This window comes from Lepidochelys kempii, chromosome 1, assembly GCF_965140285.1.
Source record: "Lepidochelys kempii isolate rLepKem1 chromosome 1, rLepKem1.hap1, whole genome shotgun sequence".
NCBI lineage: Eukaryota > Metazoa > Chordata > Testudines > Cheloniidae > Lepidochelys > Lepidochelys kempii.
Window position 1 is genome coordinate 343,282,383 of NC_136380.1, and position 24,815 is coordinate 343,307,197.

The window sequence follows — 24,815 nt, forward strand, 5'->3', positions numbered from 1 at the left end:
AACAGTCCAAAACACAACGTGCAGGTGACTGATTTGGAGGTCAGGTCTTGAAGGACAGAAAAATCTGCATTTAAAACAGTGAAGAAGCAGATATACAAGTCTTGTTTTTTAAAAAAAGCTTGTAAATCAGGACACAAAGGTTCACACAGAGATTGCTGGGAAGTAAACAGACAAAAATACCATAAGCAAAAAAATCCAACAAGATCAAGGTGTTTGTTTTTTTTAAGGGATCAGCTGATAAAAATGCAGTGACATAAGATATTCACAGCACTGATCAACTACTGGCCTACACCCATAAAAATACATTTATACATGGGGAAAAGACATCCAAGTATCTCACCCTCCAGCAAGCTAAAAGGCTCTTGAGGCTCGTATCCATTTTAAAACCTTTGTATGATTCCTGTGGCACTTCTACTGTGACACAAGTTGGGTAAGAGATAACCACCCAGGGCCATCTATCTTTCTTTCTTTCTCTCTCTCTCTCTCTCTCTCACACACACACACACACACACACACACACACACAGATAAGGGAAAAGTGTCCCAAGCCCAAGGCATCAGTTATTTCACAAAACAATGGAGTAAGCTGTTATGTACAAGTCAATGCGAGACAGAACAGTTTTAGTGTTCTTTGTATCCAGCTCTTCACAGTCTTTTGGATTCTTACACATGGATTCTTTTCAACACACTGGTACAGCTCACACAATATTTCAAGAGGAGTTCAAATGCTCGGCCCTTAAAAAACATTCAATAGATCTAATGAGGCTTAAACAGAGCTACAAGTGCCATCACCATGCCACTTTAAAAAAAAAAAAACAATTAGTGGACAGATTTGGTGTTCATCGGAAGTGAAAACACAGAGGACTCTGGCTAGAACCAAGCATGAAGAATTTACATGCCCTTCAGTACTGACCTGTACCTCTCCTAATAGATCAGTCCTGGCCCTTTCAAGCAAAGATGGCCAATAATACGTGGTTTGATGAAGTGTCCACTTGGAGACCTTCAAACTATATGTAAACTGGGGCTCATACATAGATCTCCAGCTCTGGATGGCTAGTTGCATCAACTCTCTCTCCTGGTTCTCATCGGTTTAATTTATGTATTTTGTCTAGGTTCAGGGGGAGGAATAAGAATTTCAAATTCTTTCCTTGGTACTTTTCTCTGCATTCTGGTATGGAAAAGATTTTCCCTAAAACAAGTCCTTAATGAGTCAGAAGAGAACAGAGAAACTGTTGCCTGTCCAGAGTCCCCAAATTACTTTGGATTGGGGAAACTGGAGGTTTATGAGCTGAGTAGAGATTCCACCATGAAGCATCAGAAAAGAAAAATATCCCAGCCCACAGTTCTTTTCCAAAGCTTGCTGCTCACAGCAGATGTAGCATGATGTGCTCCATACTACAGCACTAGAACAAGGAAACCAGAAAAAGACAAAACAGCTCTTCAGCGGTGGGTTTCAAGAGAGTGCAATTAATTGAAAGCTACAAAAAACAGGATTCCAGACCAGTAAACAGAACCTGTGCAATCAAAACACACAGATGTGAATCTTTCAAAGGATTTATACTTAAAAACAAAACAAAATAAGCGTCAGTCACAATGAATGTGAAAAATCCATTCAAGAGGGCTTGTTTCCAGTTTGTTTGGAATGCTGCCGTCTCCTCTCTACTCCCAGCCTCCAGCTGAAAACACAATCGCTGGCACAGTGACAACTGGAGCTAGGTCCTTAAATCAGACTAGCTCTGCCAGATCCAGTACTCTGAACTTATCCAGGTTGTAGAAACAAGCCTTCACCACTCGTCCACCAAAGTATCTTCCATTCAGATCCACCACAGCTGGAATCCAAGCCAAAAACAGGTCACTAAACACCAAGTAAGGTAAACAATTCTCCAGCTAACACAGTTCTGCTTGAAAAAAATAACTATTTTTAAAAATCAACTTTTGGAAATTAACAGGAATTATAGTGCAATCTCTGACCTTTAATTGCTGATTCAACCCTCTCAAACTCTAAAAATATTCTCACTGCTTCATCATCAGGGGCACCAGGAATCTGACAAAAGAGACAGTTGATCAGAATGGTCAAAATACAGCTATGAACTGTTGGGCTTTATAGGAAAAGCAGGTAGGATTAAAAACATACAGCAACCAGATGTGGTCCCATCAAGTTGCCAGCGTGGTGCTCAGTGCTAGCCAGGCTGAGTCCCACTTCTCTCTGGGGAAAGGCTGTTCATTGGAACAGGTCTATAGCCATACGCTGCTACATGCCAAACTTCACAATAACTTGATGTACAAGGCGTGGCTATCGCAGCAAGAACCAAACAGTCCCAAGCACTTCCAGCTCAGCGTTTTTGCCTACTTCCTCATCTGAAAAGTTAAGCATTTATAGATGTGGTGGAGAAAGAGGTCAATTAATTCTTACCTCAAAGATGACACATTTCCCAACCTTGCCATATTTTTCACATTCTTCCTTGGTTTCACCTTCTAGATCTTCATCAACCTCTCCAGCACCTACCATGTTCTGCAAGTAAAGGGAGGAAAACCAATTCAACAGATGGATGCTAAACAAAGGGTGCATCCTGCCACCAGGGGGAGCATTATATTGAAACTATGAATGAGTTATAAGTGTCAGTTCATCAAATCATAGGCCACCCATTGTAGCATCACATGGTGCTAGACAATTCCCTGGCACTAACATGCTATCCTTGAGTTATTGTTTCCTTTGTATGGCCCACAGTCATGTTAACTGGTTAATACAGGACAGATCAGCTGTGTTATCACAAGTTATTGATCAAAACCTTGTAATTTCAATGTACTCAAATGGCAAAAAACAAAACTTCTTTTCAGTCCCCACGCTAGACACATCAAGACTAATGATCAGAGGTATTATGGCAACTGTTAGGTATTTTCCAACAACACAGCAGGACAAGAATAAGACCACAGTGCACAATGTGGGGGGGAAAAGTTGGCATCTCATGGAGCTTTTATAACAGGAGAAAAGGGTTTGAGCACTAAAATTGAAACACACAGTCTATATTACAAAATGTGAAGTTAAATGTCCTCCTGACTCACCCTTAATAAGACCACTTTCGTCGGGCACTTTAGTATCTCTGTTAATGGATTCGAATCAGTTTTCTTGGATGCATCTACTATAAAGAGAGTAAGTCACGGTATATGTTACATTTTTTTAGAACATGTTCCTTGGGGGGCCTACATCGAACTGTTCCAATAGCTGCATTCAGTTACAAACCACTAAACGTAGTCTCGGAGTAAAGGCCTTTCACTGAACCAAGTCACTTCATGGCTACTTGAACAATTACTGGAACAACTGGCTCCCTTTTAACAGGCTGTTCAGATCACTGACAGCATGAATACCAAGCTGAAATACAGGCAATGTTATATTTGCCAATAATCCTCTGTCAGTTTTAACAGATACCAAATCTTCTAAGGTTCGCTGGACTTCAGATCAGGGGACTCTGCTCGGAAAGTATGATTTCAACCATGACTATAAAGTGTTACCAGGAAACGAAGGAGAAGGAGATCAGAACAAAAAGCAGCATTTACAAATGTGCAGTAGCTTTTGCACATTACATTTCTCTCTTAATTTCCCAGTGGTGATAACCTGGAAGATGGCTGTTTTTAAGGGCTGTTAAGTGAGGGAGTTACTGTAGAGAGGAGAATGACTTTTACTTGGATTGTGTCCCAACTCACTCCACCCCTGGCACCTGTCCTCCATGCTTGGGCTGTGCTCACATGGAGCTCCCCTCTTGACCCGAGCTTTGGGCTGGAAAGCAGCAGCGGAAAAGACGGCTGCATCAAAGGTGCATGCTGAGAAAGAACCTGCTTGTGCAGGGAGCACATTTTAACAGGGAGATGAGATGGCAGGAAGGGGAGGTGCCTGACTACACTGAGGAAAGGCACAGAATGGAACTGGAGAGGGTGGTGGTGAAGAGGATGAAGAGCTGAAAATTTAAAGCAGTAGGGCACAGAGCAATTGTTAACACTTAAATTCTTCAATGTCCACAAAGAAAAAACTGTCATCAGTCATCAATGTTCCACAACGAGTCGACATTGTGTACAAAGATATAGGGTAAACAAAACAAGAAAAGCCACCACTGAGCCGGATCCCTAACTTAACTCCTGTTTCCTTCTCAGAAACAGTCAAGGTGAACAGCTTCCCACAGAATGGAATCGAGTTACCTTTATCTGCAGCATCACCAACAATGATCTTTCCACCTCTCTTGCTTGTTTTTTCTACTGACAGTGCTGTGCTTAGCCCTTGTTCGTGCTTCCCCAGCCCTTGGCCCTCTCTGAAACCATACTTCTGCATGATTTTATGAGCTACGGTGCCTCTGTTGAGAGAAAAAGGACGGGTTGTCAACCATTCATTTCATTTCTTAAGCAGCACTGTCAACACATTTCATCTTCGTGCTCAGGGGAACTCAACATAGGCCCTCGCAATAAGCAGGTTCCAAATACTGCCCTGCAAAACCAACTGTTGTGTGCAGATGGTATCTACAGCTGCTCTGCCAAGGAGTTTACAACCCATGTCTTAGTTTAGTGTTGCCATAATATTTAAGAGAACATATAAAATAGTCTAACTCCTAAAATCTTATTACACGCAGATCGACTAGAAGAGCTTATATGGGAGCTTCTAACACCTAAAAATTTACAGCACTTTACAAAGCTGACTAACTATTATCATCCCCGGATTACAGATAGGGACACAGACAGTTCAATCACTGAATAAAGCTGCTCGCACTCGTTAGGTATAGCATGACTTTCATTAGCAACGAACATAAGTGTCACAGATTCCACAGAAACAGCCAGAATGGATCAGACTCAAGGTCCAGATACTCCAGTATCTTGTCTCTGACAGTATCCACCATGAGACGCTTCAGAGGAAAACATAAGAACTCCGCAGTAGCAGATGTGGGGCAATCTGTCCTCCATATTAGGTCACAGATAGGCTTAGGTCCTGAAGCTCAATATCCCTTTCACAAAACTATTATCATTATGACAACTCAGGATATTCTTAATACCCATTTAATGTCCAATCCCTTCCTGAATCTTGTTCTTTGTCTTAATGACATCATGTGGCAATGAGTTCCACTGTTTAATGACATATTGTATGAAAAAGTATTTCCTTGTATTTGGTCTTGATTTTTCCACCTTTTAATTTTCCATGGAAAAAATTGTGAGTCAACAGTTCGCTACACAACCAAACAAGTATGGGCCTTTTCAAAACACAACTTGTGTTATGTCTTTTCAACATTTCATTTGCAGATCATGAATGGATGGTCAAGATGTGACAGGCCTTACAAGACTACAGAAGTTTACACTGCACCACAGTATAAAGATCCCGCTCTCTGAAAAGATTATTTTTTAACTTGATAGGAATGAAAGATTATAAAGAGAAATGAAAGATCAGTGACCATTTAGCTATTTCTCAAATGTACAATACAGTCAAATACAAATATTAAAAGTAGTTGAAAGCTCTGGATCACTGATTCAAAATAAGGTCTCCAGACAATCCTAACCAGAGAAAATAACTAGGTCTGACTCAATAGATTGGGGGAATCCTTTTTCAGATCGGATGAAAAAACCTTATTAGAAAAACTGCATGAAAAACAAAGTATATAAATATAGAAAAAGTGAGCTATTAGTATTCTATAAAATACTTGTACACTTTCATGGCTGGTTTCAGAGTAGCAGCCGTGTTAGTCTGTATCTGCAAAAAGAAAAGGAGTACTTGTGGCACCTTAGAGACAAATTTACTTCAGCATAAGCTTTCGTGAGCTCAGCATCCGATTAAGCGAGCTGTAGCTCACTAAAGCTTATAGCTCAAATAAATTTGTTAGTCTCTAAGGTGCCACAAGTCCTCCGTTTCTTTTTACTTTCATGGCTGTGACTCTTGTGAGTGCTAGTACTGTAATTACCCTGCAGTTACATAAAAATTAACGTGCGTGGAGTTGAATATAAATCGTAATTATCACAAATAAATATTACACCTTTCAGTTGAGGTCTCCAAGCACGTTATAAACATTAATTAAGCCTCTATATTCCCCTAGCTGGAATTATAAGCAGTTTTACAGAAGAGTAAAGGGAGGCACAGATTGGGTAAGGGTGTGGCGCCCACAGCTGCCACTAACTTCAAACAGAGTTGAGATGCTCAATGCCTCTGAAAAAAAAAAATCAGTGATTTGCTCAAGGTTACACACAACACGCCTCTGACAAAGGCAGGAAAAAGCACTCAGGGTCTTGAACTAGCCACACGTACTTACAAATTGGCCACACCAGCTTGGCATGGGCAAGCCATAAACCTTTATACTGGAGAGGGCTCCAGAACTCACTAAAAACTGGCCATTCCTCCTCAAACTCATTGGCCCAATTCACACAAAACCATTGTGTACTACATTTCCTGCATTCAGATTAAGTTATTACAGTGAAGAATATACATGCAAAGACTGTGTTCTTCTGCACACCGAGACAACATTTTTAACTTTCATCCTCTCCCCCGGCAAGGCACTTCTCATGAAATGTTAACTTGTCAATGATATTTACCCCATGTTAGCAAGGAAAGAATTACTAGGCCCTGTTGGGGACCGCGGTCTTTCTGGCTCATCATACACCGGGGGAGGAATAGCTGCTTTGGCAGATGGTGCACGAGGTCTTGACTCCTCTTCAAATGGAAAGGATGGTACAGCTGGAAGAAACATGAGACATTTACTAGTTGGTCAAAATACATTTGATGAACTATATAGGTCATCACTTCCCACCATTTTCAAATCTCATCTAACAGCATCATGGGCCTCTCTCTCATTTACACTGAGGCCTCTTAAAGGTAGCGTAAATATAATTTGCCTGTTAAGGTTCTTTATACTGCCAGAGTAAGACAATGCGGTCTTAGGCTTGGTCTACGTGGCGTGGGGGGATCGATCTAAGTTACGCAACTTCAGCTATGTGAATAACATAGCTGAAGTTGACATACTTAGATCTACTTACCGTGGTGTCTTCACTGAGGTAAGTCGACGACTGACACTCTCCCGTGGACTCCGCCTGCGCCTCTCACCCTGGTAGAGTACTGGAGTCGACAGGAGAGCGCTCGACGGTCAATTTATCGCATCTAGACTAGAAGCGATAAATTGACCCCCGCTGGATCGATCGCTGCCCGTTGATCCAGCAGGTAATATAGACAAGCCCTTAGCGTAAATGAGAATCAGGCCCTTTATTTTCCTTGCTCATACAACTTACTATGTCTCCTCTCCATTATTAATTCTCTCTGTAACTAGGTTTAACCTCTGAAGTGTTTGGGGATATATTTGTATGGCATATTACACTGATTCTTTGTTTCTACAGGTAATCAGGGCTCTATCATCTCTACTTAGCTGCCCTTCGTTAGTTTGTTTCAATTCCCCATTGCATCTTAAGGTCATTTGTCTCCTCAACAGTAAATTCTCTGGAAAGAGGGAACCCAAACATATGTTCTTTAATCACGAACTGAATTATAGAAAGATTGGGTTATGCACAAAATTTGGTAACAAGAAGCTTAAAAGGAGTGCTCTGTACTCTTATGCATAGGAAGAATGACTCCTAAAGACAGAACTAATGCAACTTAAAAACTGTGTGTTGAAAGGCTCTTTTCTGTTGATAGCTTTGGAATAACAGATTCCCAAGTGAGATGAGCATATCAGTCTCACAAGTCAAGTCAAACTATGGTGGTGCTAAGGAAAGTGGCAGACAAGTGTGAAGTTGCGAGTGAGTTTGCATATATAATACTATGATTTCATTTCAGAGTGATTACTTCTGTTAATTACTAATTGTACCTAAACAAAAAGTTAGACGTCAGTTTGGGGAAATCATAGAAGCGGAGACAGAAGAGACCTCAAGGTGATTCAGGTAATCCAGTCCATCTACTGTCCAAATGTAAGACTGTTCCCTGTAGTAATTTTTTTTTAGGATTTGTCCAGTCTAGATATAAGTGTCTCAGGAAATAAGGCTTACATTGATTCCCTTATGAGATCATTTCACACTTTAAGAGATCACGCCCTTAGGTTATTTTTTCTGAGTTCCAGCCTATATTTAACATTCCTTGACTCTATCCAATTGCTCTTAACTATACTCCCCTAAACAATTCTTCTTTGTCTTTGGTGTTTACAACCTTAAATATTTGCAGAAATTTATGTCCCCACTTAGTCTTAGTCAACCTTTACATCTCAATTCCCTGCCCTCCACCACCACCTTATTCTGATAAATCATTTCAGGACTCCCAAGGGAAAGAGTTCTTTATGTATAAAATATTCACAAACACATTTATACTTGTACATGCATAATGAGATGTTAATGAATTTTAATTAAAAGCTAAAACTACAAAACAAATGTCAAAAAAGTTTGAGTGTGCTTTTTATTTTATTTAAATTATAATTTTTCTTTTTAAAAATAAACTTGCTTGAAATGAAATCTGAATTTAATACAAAATATGTTAAGGCGTAAACTTATCAGAATCTCTTAAAACATTTAAATAAAAATGAATATGCTGAATCCATAAACTTCTATAAAAAATTCTGAGTTAAAGGCTGCTTTTCTATATAAAGAAAAATGTTTTTCCATTGATTCTAACCTGTGAGGTCAAGCTTTATACATATGGCACAGAAGGTCATGTACCATATTTAGGACTTGTATTGTTTAATAAAAGTAAATTTTATATGATAATTTGTGTGTTTAATTAGATTCTAGTTACCATCCTAATGCAGCTTGATGTAAATCATGAGCAAAGAGTTAATTATCTAGTAAACAATTATCGTTCACTATTTTCTAACGCAATAAAAATATACAATTAATAAGAATCAGAAAATATTAAGCTATGTAATTGCTTAAATAAAGGTATATAGTTATAATGCACCTTCCCAGGTAGCAAAAAGTAATGCAAAGGCTCTATTTAATTGTAAAGCAACATGTTTTAATGGTTATATCAACGAATGAAAATGCACCTTTCTTTAGAAAATAATTGAAATAAAAATGGAAAAGTTGATTAAAATTGATGATTTAAACTGAGGCTTTCCACTTGGTGATTTAAATCGCCTTGATTTAAATGCCCCGATACACATATTGCAATCTTGTCTTTAAAACTAATGTCACTGAGAAACTGAGAACCACCCAGCCCTCACCTCCCAAGGGATAAACTCCCATCCCTACACACAGACCCTTGAAACAGAACATGTACAAGAGTACCCAGGGGTGTGGGAAGGGTGGAGAAATCCTCCCCTGCCCACCAATATGGAGCGAAACAGCTCTGCAGCTGCATGGTTGGTCTACCTGCTGCACTTCCTCCTTTATGTAGCATGTGAATGGCTGACACAATCCATGCCATTATGGACCAGCCAGTTATACCACTCCTCACAGAAGAAAACCCTGTGAACTGCAGCTCTGAAGCATGCAGGTGGTGCAAATCCCCTGCTCAAGTTCCGAGCACCCTGTCCCCCTACCCTCTGCAGCCAGGGACCTCCATGCCTGTGCAGGGGAACGGCAGGATCTGTCCCTCGCTGAGCGGAAAGTTTAAGTAGGGACTTAAACTGTTTTTCAAGGGTTAGAAAATGTAAAGGTCAAAGCATTGATTTTGATATACATACGTTCTTTGTCCTTCTCAACAAGAGACGTAGGTGGTGCAATGGCAGCACCTCCCATGCCTGTGAATGAAATTATAAATCATGTGATTGGAATGTAAGACCTTCATGCAGATGAAGTGTTTTGTCATTTGAGATAACAAAACTCTTCCGGACACATTAATGCAAGGCGGCCACCGGAAGCACAAACATACAACCCCAGGACTCCTACAAGAAATCATGGTGCTCGCTGAAGGACTTTGCACACACATTTTTATATAGCTTGCTGCCAATAACAAGCATCAAAGTGGTGGAAAAAGCATCTGACTTGGAAATCTTAACGGTGATAGTTAATAAACTGCTGCAAACTTAAGATTTCTAATATATCAAAGGATACCATATCATACCAAGCCGATGTGCTACGGGGATGTGAATAAAAATTATGCAATACAACTGCCTTAAAATCAATACCCGTGATTTTGGAAGACTGTAGCAATAAAGACCGCAGCAGTAAAGACTGCATTAAAATGGAACCTCAACTCAAAGATTGTCTGCTCATCAAGCCAACTAAAAAATTATATTGTACTCAAGGACAATTACATTAACACAAGAGTGCGAAACAGAGGGCCTTTTCCAGTCAGGGAAGCGTGAATGGCAAAGTAGTTCTAAACATACACTACAGAACATACGCGTTTTATTAAACATAGCCTTGTTTCAAAAATGAAGATCTAAAGAAGTGGGTCTGTATTACCAACGGTGAATCTGCTACTGAAATTCAGAGCAGATTTTTAGTTTCTCTGAACTGAGAGAGATACCCATCCACACAGAGCTGCATTTTATTATGTGGCTCCAAGGGCTTTCAAATAAGGAGAGGTGCAGTGATTGCACACATTAAGTCAGAGCTCAATCTTTTAAAATCAAACCACAAGAATGAGCTCATGCACCTCTGTTCACTGGAGCCTACATCATTCAGAAATCTCTAACGCGTGTATCTAAAAACTAATGTTAAAAGGGAATTTCACAGGCAAAAAAGGGGTCTCTTTTACCCCCAAAAAAGAATGTGGTTTCCTACTCTACAACAGCTACTCCATAATAAAGTGACAAATGTATTATAGGAGGCCAATGGACACTAGATTCTTGGGGTGAGAGGGGAGGAATAGTTTACAGCAAAAAACTGACTGCAGAGAATTTGATTTGCCCAAGGACATAAAGTTAGACAATTCTCCTCTTACTTCTTTTCCTCCTCTCTCTCTCATAATCTTCATCTTCATCAGAATCTGGATCTGGTCTTCTTGAAAACCCACTGGCTTCATGCCGGTCTTTACGTCTCCTAATAATTAGAATAGGAATTATGGTAAGAAACTATCAAGTGAAAAAAGAACTAATGTTTCAGAGAAATGCTTGCAGTGTGAATTACATTACTAGCTCCTCATCTGCATTTCATATAATGCTTTATCAGCTAAGATGTCTCTTATAAGCAAACTGCCTTTTGTTTGTTTTGATTGATTCTTTCCGGTTTTCACATTTTCTGCTTTCATCCTTTATAGAACAAATCATTTTTTAAACACTAGATGGGGTCCAATCCTCCAACAGACATTCACACTTTCATGCTGAAATCAAGTCATTGGGAATGCACAGAAATGAAGATCTGCACATGTAGATCTGTTTGCGGACCAAACCCCAGATTTAGGTGGTTGCAATGGAAGAAATGCAGGATGAAATTACTAGGAAGGTAACGGAAGACCATGGCTGATTGTCTTGCTTTGAACAGTATGCCTACCGCTTTACTGGTTTTCTGTTACAAAGATTAAGCTAATGCTCAGATAAATTGGTTAGTCTCTAAGGTGCCACAAGTACTCCTTTTCTTTTTGCAGATACAGACTGACACGGCTGCTACTCTGAAATTTATTAGAGCATAAGCTTTTGTGGGCTACAGCCCACTTCATCGGATGCATAAAATGGAAGATATAGTAAGATTGTGTGTATATATATACACATACACACACAGAGATAAGTTTGAAGTTACCATACAAATTGTGAGAGGCTAATTAGTTAAGATGAGCTATTATCAGCAGGAGAAAAAAACTTTTGTAGTGATAATCAAGATGGCCCACTTGGACAGTTGACCAGAAGGTGTGAGGATACTTAACATGGGGAAATAGATTCAATATGTGTAATGACCCAGCCACTCCCAGACTCTAGTCAAACCCAAGTTAATGGTATCTAGTTTGCATATTAATTCAAGCTCAGCAGTTTCTCATTGGAGTCTGTTTTTGAAGCTTTCTGTTGCAATATTGCCACCCTTAAATCTTTTACTGAGTGGCTAGAGAGGTTGAAGTGCTCTCCCCCCGGTTTTTGAATGTTATGATTCCTGATGTCAGATTTGTGTCCATTTATTCTTTTGCATAGAGACTGTCCGGTTTGGCCAATGTACATGGCAGAGGGGCATTGCTGGCACATGATGGCATATATCACATTGGTAAATGTGCAGGTGAACGAGCTCCTGATGGCGTGGCTAATGTGATTAGGTCCTATGATGGTGTCACTTGAATAAATATGTGGACAGAGTTGGCATCGGGCTTTGTTGCAAGGATAGGTTCCTGGGTTAGTGTTTTTGTTGTATGGTTGCTAGTGAGTATTTGCTTCACGCTGGGGGGTTGTGTGCCACAAGTACTCCTGTTCTTTTTGTGGATACAGACTAACACGGCTGCTACTCTGAAACCAAAGATTAAGAACATCACCATGGTTCAGTCAGTCAAAACATTCACCATGTATAAATCTCAAATCGGTGAAAATGTAGATTAGTAAAATAAAAATATTTGTTTTGACCTTAGGGTCATGTTTTAAGTCATGTAATATCTGCATGTTCTTTAATACAATCTTAAATGAGGATCATGACAGCCCAGATTGTGGTCTTTTAAGAAAGAAAAAAGTAGATACTTGTAAGACATTTACAAATATTACACAACAGCCTCAAACACAAAGGGGAAAAAACTCCCATCCCCAGCACTAGCCATGAAAATTGTGCTAACAGAGGTTAGTTAAGAATAGAGGTCCCACAATTAGGTATCATTGAGGCACCTGACAATACTCTCAAGAGACTCTCTGTATTAAAAAGCAAATATCCCCAAATATATTTTCTAGAGACTGCACCATACAAATACTTGTGTTGCCGCAACAATGCATCCCTGCTTAGTGCAGACTTGGTTATTGAAACACATTCTAGAGTAATCTCATATTCAAGTCTCATGACATAAAATCATTTTTTGAAGATGGTTTGTTTCCTGAGGTTGTAGAGCAGTGGTGGGCAACTTGCAGCCTGCCAGCTGCACGTGGCCTGCCAGCGGATTAACCCGCGTGCAGCCCACGAGACAGTGTTTACATTGACCGCCCGCAGGCACGGCCACCCACAGCGCCCAGTGGCCACGGTTCACCGTTCCTGGCCAATGGGAGCTGTGGGAAGCGGCGGCCAGCATGTCCCTGAGGCCCGTGCCGCTTCCTGCAGCTCCCATTGGCTGGGAATGGAGAACCGCGGTCCCTGGGAGCTGTGGGCAGCCGTGCCTGCAGGCGGTCAATGTAAACACTGTCTCATGGCCCGCCAGCGGATTACCCTGACAGGCTGCATGTGGCCCGCAGGTTGCCCACCACTGTTGTAGAGCCATCAATATTCATTATGTATTTATTCCCTCTCTTTTGTTGGGTTTACAGAAAAATAAGAAGGAGCCCTGGCAATCAATGGTGAAGCTGTAGGTAAGGGTACATCTAACTCTGCAGCTGGAGGTGTAATTTCTGGTTTGGGTAGATGAACACATGCTAGCTTTGATCAAGATAGTATCTAAAAATAGCAGTACAGCCATGGCAGCATGGGCGGGGCAGCCAACCACCCTGAGTACAAACCTACCCAGGACCCTCAGTACTTACTCCAATAGCTAACCTGTCCAGCCACACCAGCTTTTAGCATGCTAGCTCACTCAAAGCCAGTGTGTGCACATCTAACCAAGCTGGAAACTACCTCTCCAGCCTGAGTGTAGAATTACCTTAAGATTAATTCAGATTTCAGTGACCCTTTGACCCCAAATAAGGAACAGCATGAAAGGGCCTCAGAGAGTCCCAGGTTGTCCTCTTTCACTGGAAGGATGGCGATCATGACTAAAAGAAGAGGAAGCAGTCTACTTGACCAGAAAGGTGGAGGGAATTAGCAGAAGTAGGACCTAGGTTATCCCTCTTGTAACTTCATTAACTACAGAGGACACACATCATGGAGGAATTTGGCCCATTAATCCTACTAATAAAGCTGGACATGTTTTCAATATTGTATTGAAATAGCAGGGAAAACACCTGCCAGATATCCAATAAGATTAATCAGCTACTAATTTAAAATACACTATCATACAGGAACCAAGGAGCTGTAGAGTAAATGCTTATTTTAATGACACCAATGCTTTTACCTGGATTGAGGAATATTTTCTCTCATGCTTTGAGAAGCCAGAAATAACAATATGCAATTAACTTCTTTTAACTGAATGCTGAATAAAAAAAAGTGTCCCATCTCAGGAACCGAAACTAAAGTCTTACTTTTCTCTTTCTTCAATCTCTTTTTGCCTCTCCAGCTCACGCTGTCTTTGTCGTTCCTCCCTCTGGCGTTTTACTACTTTCTCATAATCATTGGGAAACATAGGATCATATTCATCAGCCAAAGGAATCAGCACATCTCCTGCAGAAAAACCACTAGGTACGGGATCCTTACACAGAAAAAGCATAAATATCAATGTGATCAGACACCTAAGAGCAGCAGTTGGAATAAGCCAGTTGTTTTTACCACTACCAACAAATAAGTTTAATATCTTCAGACTGCTTAGATAGAAAGTGAAATCCTAGTCTGAGTGAAGTCAACGGGAGTTTTGCCATGGACTTCAATGGCAAAGGTTTTACCCTATGTCACTTTCCGCTCAATTTTTTGTGTGCAGAAAACAACTATCCCACCCACTCCCTTCCAAACACAAAGAGGTGCCAAACAAGCATAGCTAAGGTCACATTAATACCCAATAAGTTCTCTATCCAAAACTACAGCCTGCTTGCGTAGGGCTGGGAGGGGTGCTTGAAAGAAACCTGTGAGCTTGTATCCATCTGTCTGCTACTATATTAAGGATTGACATCCCCAACCCTTCTTATTCCATCTGGAAGGAATATTTGCTCTGGAGATTAGATTAGATTTCTTCTGTTTGTTATAAAAGACCACTTCCAAGCATGATAGGATCGCAATTTAATTTTTTCCCCCCAACCTACCTACCTCACAGGGTTGCTTGCAAAGTGCCCTGAACTCCTCAAAAGAAAGGTGCTATGTAAACGCATACTTTTTAGTTCAATTAAGAACACTAAGGGTTTGTCTACATGGTGAGGTAATGCACTCTATAGGGCTATGATTTCTAAAGTGCACTGATGAGTTGCACATCAATTGGCCTGTGTATACTCTCCTAGTGCACACTAAAGGTTCCTTACTGTAGTTGAACTATGGAAAAGTGCACCAACAGGGTTTACACGGGCCAAATGATGTGCAACATGTCAGTGAACTTTAGAAATCACATTCCTGTAGAGCACATAATGTCCCCTACCCCGCCATGTAGACATGCCCTCAGTAGTCTATATATTTATAGACTGTAGCACCGGGAGAAGTTTGCATACATTTGGAATTTTCATGATTGAAAATAAGTCTGAACAGAAGAGAGGCTAAAAGCAAGTAGAACAGTTGAGACCAGTAGGACAAGTAAATTAATAAATAAAATGCAGACTACTACAGAAGGCAGAGAAAGAAAACGAGAATTCAGAATCAGATGTAATCTGCTGTGTTTTTAAGCTGATCTAGCCTTACCTTTAACCCAGCAGCTACATGAGGTGGCGTGTCTACAATCTGTCTGTCATCAGAAGAGCTCCCTCGCTTCAGGTCAATCACTGGAGCAAGGACTGTCGTTTGTTTTGTTCTCTGACTCTGAAACCATCAAAATACAAAAAAAGCAGAAGACAATACATTCATTTTTTTAAAAGGGGGTATTTACTTCATATTCCTAAACTAGATGTTTCTTGATTTCAAGAAAGCTTAAAATTGGATGAATATCGTCTCAGGCCTCAATCCTGCCTCTCTGCCCCATGCAAAACTTACCATACCACTTGCATTTTCATTTTACCAACATATAGTCCTTCCTCAGCATTTCTAACCGTGCTTGAAGTTGTGATTGTTCATTTCATATGTTATTTATGCACCAGCACAATGGGTCACAATACAGCTCTATGGCTAAAGTTTATTGACTGCCGCTGTAAAGCTTATACAGGAACACACATCCAACATAAACCTTAACGGGCTTGATCCTACCCGACTGAATTCAATAGGAGTTTTGCCATTAACTTCAATAGGAGCAGGATCAGACCGGAAATGTGTTTGGTTTTCTAAGTCTAGAACTGAAAATATACCTTTAAAATTGAGAGAATCTCCTCAGTGAAGAGCTTTGTTTGAATAAGAGCAGCAGAATAGGTCTTTTCTTTCACTAAAGTCCTGTTGGTTTTCACATTTCACCATGAGGAAAATAGAACTTTCTAAAAACAGGATTAATACATTCTTATATATATAGTTGGATGGGTTTCCAAGAAAAGACAGACAGATTGGCACATCGTGCCTCAGAACCACACAGAAGGGGGTGCTTTAAAAGATCACATCTATCAGTTGTAGCCTTATTTCAGGTTTCATCTGTACAAAACTCGTAAATTAAGGACCAAATTCTGCTCTCAATTACAGCAGCATAAATCTGGAGTAATTGCACTGATTTCCACAAGGGTAACTGAAAACAGGATTTAGCCCCAAGAAAGGATTTTACTATTTAAAAGTTTAACTATATTTTTCCCTCTTCTAATTGATCTTCTTTGCACCAGAAACTATGGAGACTTTGACAGCAGCAGCCTGTGACTGAAGCACACGAAAAATACATTCATTCATTCATCAACAAAAGAAGTAGGACAATGATGATGTCATGTTGCAATATATTGAGAGAAGACAGCTTGGTACAAACTTGCTTCTTCATTTTCCCTGAAGGAATTAGTTTATACTTTCTCTGCCTTCCTTTCAGCCTTCTAAGTGGACTGGAAATATTCTCAGCAGCAATTTCTGACCTGATTGGCAATACCAGGAATCACACCGCAGCCTCTGGCGGCTTTTAAAATGATAAGCAAGAAATGATGCAAGTTGGCCAACAACAACAGTTACCAAATACCAAGCAGCACAAAAAATTGAACATCTCCAATTTCCCATCAAAGGCTGAACCAGCCTTGCCTATTCACTTATTTTTAAAATACTTAAGTACCCAATTTAATGTCTTCAGGGTTAAATTTGAGCTCCACATCAACACTTAATTATTTATTTAAGAAATGAAAGCAGTTCCCACAGCCATGCTGTGCATATATTAATTATGCTATACTTTATATGAAGGGTCTCAGAGAACTTATACCACTTTGTTCTTGCTTCTACTGCATACTCCTGGGGGAATTTCGTGTCACTGCATGCACACAGAATTCATGGCCCCCACAGATTTCTTTGCTTCCCTGCAGAAAAATGACTTCTGACAGGGAAGCAAAGGGAAGCCACAAGAGCACTCCTGCACCCGCTCCCCAGCAGTGCAGGCAGGTCAGTTTGGACACCCATAGCAGCCGGTAGAGACATAAATCACCGTGGGGGGGAGGGGTGGGCAGGGCAGTCGTGTGTGAGAGAGAGACACTGTGTCCCTCTCACTCGCTATTGCAGGACGCTCGGCGTGGAGGGGCAGGGCTTTGGGGTGTTTTTGAAGAGGCAGGTGTGGGGCAGGCTCTGTTCCCTCAGGCAGAGCAGAATATAGCAGCCTGCCTGCTTAGCAAATTGTTCCCATTGTTCTTAGTGAATTCCCCCAGGAATATAAAAGTTTTAAGGCTCCTTTACATTGCCAGAGTGGTGTAAAGGAGCTTTATTGTAAAGGAAGTACGACCTTATAAATGCTTATGGTGCTTTAGTGATTAGAACTAGTCTAAATGCTTGGACTAAAAAAATTTCCTATCAAAATGTGCTCCATGAACTGTTTGCTACTGACCTTTTTGGAGATGGTCGGTAGCCAGTATAAATTGTGAGTTTGAGTACTCAGTCCTCACTTGCTCTTCAGTTGCCTACGATGTAACACTGAGCATATGGCTGCATATATTTGTTGACTAATATCTAAAAGTAAAGGGTCAATACTAGCTACATTACTATTAGACAGAAGGGGTTTGGTGATTTCCTCCAATGCTCCCCACTCCCATTCTCCATCCATTGTATTGCAGTTTAAATAAATTATCAACATATTTGAAGCTAGCTTGATTATATTGTGGTATTTTGACAAAAAATATGCAGAATTTTAAAATATGGTGCGCAGAATTTTTAATTTGGCGCAGAATTCACCAGGAGTATTCTTCTAGTGCTGCCCACTACCAACTGAAGAACAAAGCCTGACAATGCATCCAAAAGTCTGTACAGCTGGGAATGTACACTCCGCAGCGTGCTCAGTACAAAGGAAATCCTACTAAGACCAGCATTTCAGGAGAAAAATTTAAAAAGACAGCATTCCCTATGGCCAGCAACCTTGAGCCATCGGGAGCAGCAATATCTGTACCTTTGCTTGAGTGAGAGCCGCCTTCTTCACCTGCAACTGAGACTGCAGTAGTTTGAAATTTTTGGACCAGCCTTCTGTTTTCGAATCGCTGGTTTCCACTCCCAGGTCATCATAAAGTGACATTTTCCCCTTCCGGTTAAAACTAAAAGACAAAAGAAAAGTTAGGCTGAATTAATAATTTTAATAACATTAGACATAAATAGTTAACTAAATATTATTTTGGAAACATTTGGACTCCAAGGTGTTGGGGGGGGGCAGGGTTCTGTTTTTTTAAAAGAAATATTAAAGATCAACAGACCTACACTAAATTTCCTTTCCAAAACAAGGGCAAATTATGAAAAAATAGCAACATATTAGTCCCTAATTTGTTTTTCCCCCCAGACAGTGGTACTTGTGTCTGTCTCTCTCATAAAGGCCATAGGGCAACAAAACAAGTTACCATTCAAAAAGCTGTGCAGTGCTTCCATAAATGTCCCCCAGGTATCAAGTGATATTAGACATTTTCTAATATTACATCTGTGGTGTTAGATGTGGTGGATTCACCATCACTCAAAACTTTTAAATCAAGACTAGTTGTATTTTTAAAATGTACACCACAGCTAAAACAGAAGTTATGGCAGGAGTGGTGAAACTACGGTCCGCACCACGCTTGAGGTCAGCGCCACTCAAAGCCAGCACCCCTGAGACTCTCCCCACGACCCAACCCCCAGCCTTGATCCCCCTCCTGCTCTCCAAACCCCTCGATCCCAGCCCAGCGCACCCTCCTGCACCTCAAACTCCTCATCCCCAGCCTCACCCCAGAGCCCGCCCCCCACCCCATTTTTGTGAGCATTCACGTCCAGCCATACAATTTCTATTCCCCAATGTGGCCCTCGGGCCAAAAAGTTTGCCCACCCCTGAGTTACGGGCTGAAACTACTGGGTGAGTTCCCGTGGCATCATGCAGGTCATACTAGATGATGATAATGTCTTAAAATCTATGCCTATAAGTAGATTTTTAAATTTAACTCTTCCTGCTACACCTGAGAACTTTTTTGTATCATCCTACTAAGTAAAAAGCCAATATCCTTCTACACTAATTAGGTTTGCCAAAATATCACCTGACATTTCCATAGCACACAAAGGCCCCCCAAATGCCTTTCTAATTATAGACAATAAAAATCCATAACATCAACAGCATGGGGAAAAAAACACTCTCCATGTGATGTTACACCTGAATTTGAAAAGGATTCAGGCAAAAGTTATCACCCCCAGGCCTGCAGCCAACCACCTCAGCTGCATGAAGAGATCTCAGCCTACTGTCATCAGTAACATGTTCTAGTCATGGGCCTCTCACTATTAAGGTCTTGATCCTGCAATCAGATCCATGCAGTGGAGCCCTAATGACAGAGGAGCAAGGATTTTCCAGTGTGGAACCAACGGCAGGATTGAAGCCAAAGTGACATTTATGCCATGTGATGATTGACAGAAAAATGAGGACCCAGAGCAGGACTGTACAGGAAAAGAGAAGAGGCTATATTGCATCAAGATATGTTATACCTATTGAAGTCCCCAAAAAAGCCACGGGAAAGCATGAATGCAGTCCCTCACTACTACAAATTATAGTCGAGTTTCTCCTATTTGGGGAAATCGCAGAGGTCAGCAGACCCGCAGTGCAGTGGATGACCCTCACCCAGAGAAAACCACCTTCATGATCACGACCATAGTCAGGACGGACCATCATCCAACATTATTCAGCTTCATGTTAATTTTGATGCATTGCTCCTAACAATCTGATCATTCAAATACATTGGGACTCCGAGCCCTGGTGGTATTGTTATACAACTCACTGGAAGTGGCTAGCATAATTTACGTTTAACGCTGTGCTCTTAGAGGCGGTGCGTGAACACTTTGAAATAAATAACAAATAAACTAGTGATTATACAGTCAATCAAAGATCATGTAACAAAGTTCACAGCACACAGAAAACTGATTTCATCTTGCACTGGGATGGAAATAAGGGGGTCAACTGGGGCAGAGCACACTGCATAGAAACAGATGGGAATTTTCGCTGGGGCTATTGCTATTGTTTGTACTGCAGTAGCCCCCCGAAAAGCCAGTATCAGGATCACTTGGCCACATGTAAACACACAACCGGGGGTGACCCCTGCCTGAGGAGTCTACAACACTTAACACCAGTAGTGAGACAGACAGGAATGGAGGGAAACGGTGACAAACCCCAGTTCTGAGGGGAAGGGCCACAGGCACTGGCCCCTGAACAGAGCTGAGAACGTCTCAGTCACTGAAGTCTTACATAAAGACCCTCACAGTTTAAGATGTATGAAGGGTGAAGGGCTGGGTCGATGCCTGACTCTGTGGCAGGAGCTTACAGTGACACAGCCATTCAGGTCCACTCCCCCAGCGCTGGACCACAAGCCATCACCCAAATCGTCACCCCCCCAAGCCTGCAGCCAACCAGCCCAGCTGACTGGACCTGGCCACCCCTTTGGTCCCCAGAACAGGCCTGGCCCTGGGAGCTGCTGGTAGAGCCGCTCTTCAAGCCTGAAAGCCCCAGCCCCTGTCCAAGCCTCCTAAGTAGCTCACCAGCCCCTCCAGCTGGCTGGGCCTGGTGCCCCCCGATCTATAGCCCAGGCCCCCATAACTCCTCCCGATCTACCCCCAACAACCCGCATGCTGGCCTCCCCCAGGAACCCCCTAAACTACCCCATAACCCCTGAATTACCCCACCCCCCGAACCTCCCACCTTACCCCCCACAGCCCCTGGGCTGGCCCAGCCCCCCATGCACCGCCCGATCTGCCCCCCAGGAACCCCCTAAACTACTCCATAACCCCTGAATTACCCCCCCTGAACCTCCCACCCTACTTCCCACAGCCCCTGGGCTGGCCCAACCCCTTATGCACCTCCTGATCTGCCCCCCTAAACTACTCCATAACCCCTGAATTACCCACCCTGAACCTCCCACCCTACTTCCCACAGCTCCTGTGCTGGCCCAGCCCCCCATGCACCGCCCGATCTGCCCCCCAGGAACCCCCTAAACTACCTCATAACCCCTCAATTACCCCCCCTGAACCTCCCACCCTACCCCCCACAGCCCCTGGGCTGGCCCAGCCCCCCATGCACCTCCTGATCTGCCCCCCAGGAACCCCCTAAACTACCCCATAACCCCTCAATTACCCCCCTCCCCGAACCTCCCACCCTACCCCCCACAGCCCCTGGGCTGACCCAGCCCCCCATGCACCGCCCGATCTGCCCCCCAGGAACCCCTTAAACTACCCCATAACCCCTGAATTACCCCCCCCCGAACCTCCCACCTTACCCCCCACAGCCCCTGGGCTGGCCCAGCCCCCCATGCACCTCCCGATCTGCCCTCAGAAGCCCCTAAACTACCCCATAACCCCTCAATTACCCCCCCCGAACCTCCCACCCTACCCCCCACAGCCCCTGGGCTGGCCCAACCCCTTATGCACCTCCTGATCTGCCCCCCTAAACTACTCCATAACCCCTGAATTACCCACCCTGAACCTCCCACCCTACTTCCCACAGCTCCTGTGCTGGCCCAGCCCCCCATGCACCGCCCGATCTGCCCCCCAGGAACCCCCTAAACTACCTCATAACCCCTCAATTACCCCCCCTGAACCTCCCACCCTACCCCCCACAGCCCCTGGGCTGGCCCAGCCCCCCATGCACCTCCTGATCTGCCCCCCAGGAACCCCCTAAACTACCCCATAACCCCTCAATTACCCCCCTCCCCGAACCTCCCACCCTACCCCCCACAGCCCCTGGGCTGACCCAGCCCCCCATGCACCGCCCGATCTGCCCCCCAGGAACCCCTTAAACTACCCCATAACCCCTGAATTACCCCCCCCCCGAACCTCCCACCTTACCCCCCACAGCCCCTGGGCTGGCCCAGCCCCCCATGCACCTCCCGATCTGCCCTCAGAAGCCCCTAAACTACCCCATAACCCCTCAATTACCCCCCCGAACCTCCCACCCTACCCCCCACAGCCCCTGGGCTGGCCCAACCCCTTATGCACCTCCTGATCTGCCCCCCTAAACTACTCCATAACCCCTGAATTACCCACCCTGAACCTCCCACCCTACTTCCCACAGCTCCTGTGCTGGCCCAGCCCCCCATGCACCGCCCGATCTGCCCCCCAGGAACCCCCTAAACTACCTCATAACCCCTCAATTACCCCCCTCCCCGAACCTCCCACCCTACCCCCCACAGCCCCTGGGCTGACCCAGCCCCCCATGCACCGCCCGATCTGCCCCCCAGGAACCCCCTAAACTACCCCATAACCCCTGAATTACCCCACCCCCCGAACCTCCCACCTTACCCCCCACAGCCCCTGGGCTGGCCCAGCCCCCCATGCACCTCCTGATCTGCCCTCAGAAGCCCCTAAACTACCCCATAACCCCTCAATTACCCCCCCGAACCTCCCACCCTACCCCCCACAGCCCCTGGGCTGGCCCAACCCCTTATGCACCTCCTGATCTGCCCCCCTAAACTACTCCATAACCCCTGAATTACCCACCCTGAACCTCCCACCCTACTTCCCACAGCTCCTGTGCTGGCCCAGCCCCCCATGCACCGCCCGATCTGCCCCCCAGGAACCCCCTAAACTACCTCATAACCCCTCAATTACCCCCCCTGAACCTCCCACCCTACCCCCCACAGCCCCTGGGCTGGCCCAGCCCCCCATGCACCTCCTGATCTGCCCCCCAGGAACCCCCTAAACTACCCCATAACCCCTCAATTACCCCCCTCCCCGAACCTCCCACCCTACCCCCCACAGCCCCTGGGCTGACCCAGCCCCCCATGCACCGCCCGATCTGCCCCCCAGGAACCCCTTAAACTACCCCATAACCCCTGAATTACCCCCCCCCGAACCTCCCACCTTACCCCCCACAGCCCCTGGGCTGGCCCAGCCCCCCATGCACCTCCCGATCTGCCCTCAGAAGCCCCTAAACTACCCCATAACCCCTCAATTATCCCCCCGAACCTCCCACCCTACCCCCCACAGCCCCTGGGCTGGCCCAACCCCTTATGCACCTCCTGATCTGCCCCCCAGGAACCCCCTAAACTACCCCATAACCCCTCAATTACCCCCCTCCCCGAACCTCCCACCCTACCCCCCACAGCCCCTGGGCTGACCCAGCCCCCCATGCACCGCCCGATCTGCCCCCCAGGAACCCCTTAAACTACCCCATAACCCCTGAATTACCCCCCCCCGAACCTCCCACTTTACCCCCCACAGCCCCTGGGCTGGCCCAGCCCCCCATGCACCTCCCGATCTGCCCTCAGAAGCCCCTAAACTACCCCATAACCCCTCAATTACCCCCCCGAACCTCCCACCCTACCCCCCACAGCCCCTGGGCTGGCCCAACCCCTTATGCACCTCCTGATCTGCCCCCCTAAACTACTCCATAACCCCTGAATTACCCACCCTGAACCTCCCACCCTACTTCCCACAGCTCCTGTGCTGGCCCAGCCCCCCATGCACCGCCCGATCTGCCCCCCAGGAACCCCCTAAACTACCTCATAACCCCTCAATTACCCCCCCCTGAACCTCCCACCCTACCCCCCACAGCCCCTGGGCTGGCCCAGCCCCCCATGCACCGTCCGATCTGCCCCCCAGGAACCCCTTAAACTACCCCATAACCCCTGAATTACCCCCCTCCCCGAACCTCCCACCCTACCCCCCACAGCCCCTGGGCTGGCCCAGCCCCCTATGCACCGTCCGATCTGCCCCCCAGGAACCCCTTAAACTACCGCATAACCCCTGAATTACCCCCCTCCCCGAACCTCCCACCCTACCCCCCACAGCCCCCCATAATCTACCCCTCCACAACCCCCGGAATTACCCGCGGCCCCCCGCCATGAAGCCCCCGAGCGGGCCCTGCCCCCCACCCCGGAAACGGGGCCTCCCGGCGCGGCCTAACGCCCCGGCCTCGCGTAGCGCCGGGGACCGCTCACCCCGGCAGAGCCCGCCAGCGACCCGCCGCCGAGGAGGCAGGGAAAGGCTGTGGCCGGCTGGGGCGCCCGGGCGCGCCGTACGCGGCCGCTGCGCAAACCCCGTACGTAAGCTGCGTGAACTCGGTCCGCCGGGGGAGCGAGGATAAGAAGTACGCAAACTCCGTAAAGGGGCGGCAGGGCGAGATCGGCGCAGAGGGAGAGCTGGCGATGGGGAGGCGTTCCCCAAAACGCGGAACTGCGCGAACGTCGTATCTTAGGGGCGGTGTTCCGCAAATGACGTAATGTGGCCATAGAGAGTGCAGCCGAAGGCACTGGCCCACTGCTGACCCCTAGCGTCGGCACCCTGATATTGCATGAAGAGGGGAAACCCACAACCGCTGCAACAAGTTGGTCCAGTGAGACAGGAGTACTTGTGGCATCTTAGAGACTAACCAATTTATTTGAGCATGAGCTTTCGTGAGCTACAGCTCGCTTCATCGGATGCATACCGTGGAAAGAACAGAAGATCTTTTTATACACACAAAACCATGAAACAATACCTCCTCCCACCCCACTCTCCTGCTGGTAATAGCTTATCTAAAGTGAT

The 24,815-nt window shown here is 44.8% G+C and overlaps 1 protein-coding gene and 1 non-coding gene across 4 annotated transcripts; both read right to left on the bottom strand.

Annotated features, from left to right (window-relative positions):
• Positions 1-1,537: 1,537 nt before the first annotated feature.
• Positions 1,538-24,355, bottom strand: RBM17 (RNA binding motif protein 17). 3 transcript variants are annotated; one of them, XM_073328848.2, is made up of 12 exons: positions 24,230-24,355; positions 18,253-18,394; positions 15,462-15,578; positions 14,168-14,334; positions 10,825-10,922; positions 9,620-9,676; positions 6,555-6,696; positions 4,191-4,342; positions 3,063-3,136; positions 2,413-2,511; positions 1,971-2,043; positions 1,538-1,828 (listed from the first exon to the last, which is right to left on the bottom strand). In XM_073328848.2, the coding sequence occupies exons 2-12, from the start codon at positions 18,373-18,375 to the stop codon at positions 1,725-1,727; spliced, it is 1,206 nt and encodes a 401-aa protein (XP_073184949.1). In that variant the 5' UTR covers positions 18,376-18,394; positions 24,230-24,355; the 3' UTR covers positions 1,538-1,724. The 3 variants fall into 3 exon arrangements, with proteins under 3 accessions (XP_073184949.1, XP_073184947.1, XP_073184948.1); XM_073328846.1 differs by having other exon boundaries at positions 3,063-3,139; positions 24,230-24,353; XM_073328847.1 differs by lacking the exon at positions 24,230-24,355 and adding an exon at positions 20,559-20,578 and having other exon boundaries at positions 3,063-3,139.
• LOC140905664 (U1 spliceosomal RNA) lies at positions 19,813-19,974 on the bottom strand. Its single transcript, XR_012156907.1, has one exon. It is a non-coding gene; the product is annotated as a U1 spliceosomal RNA (small nuclear RNA).
• Positions 24,356-24,815: the final 460 nt, after the last annotated feature.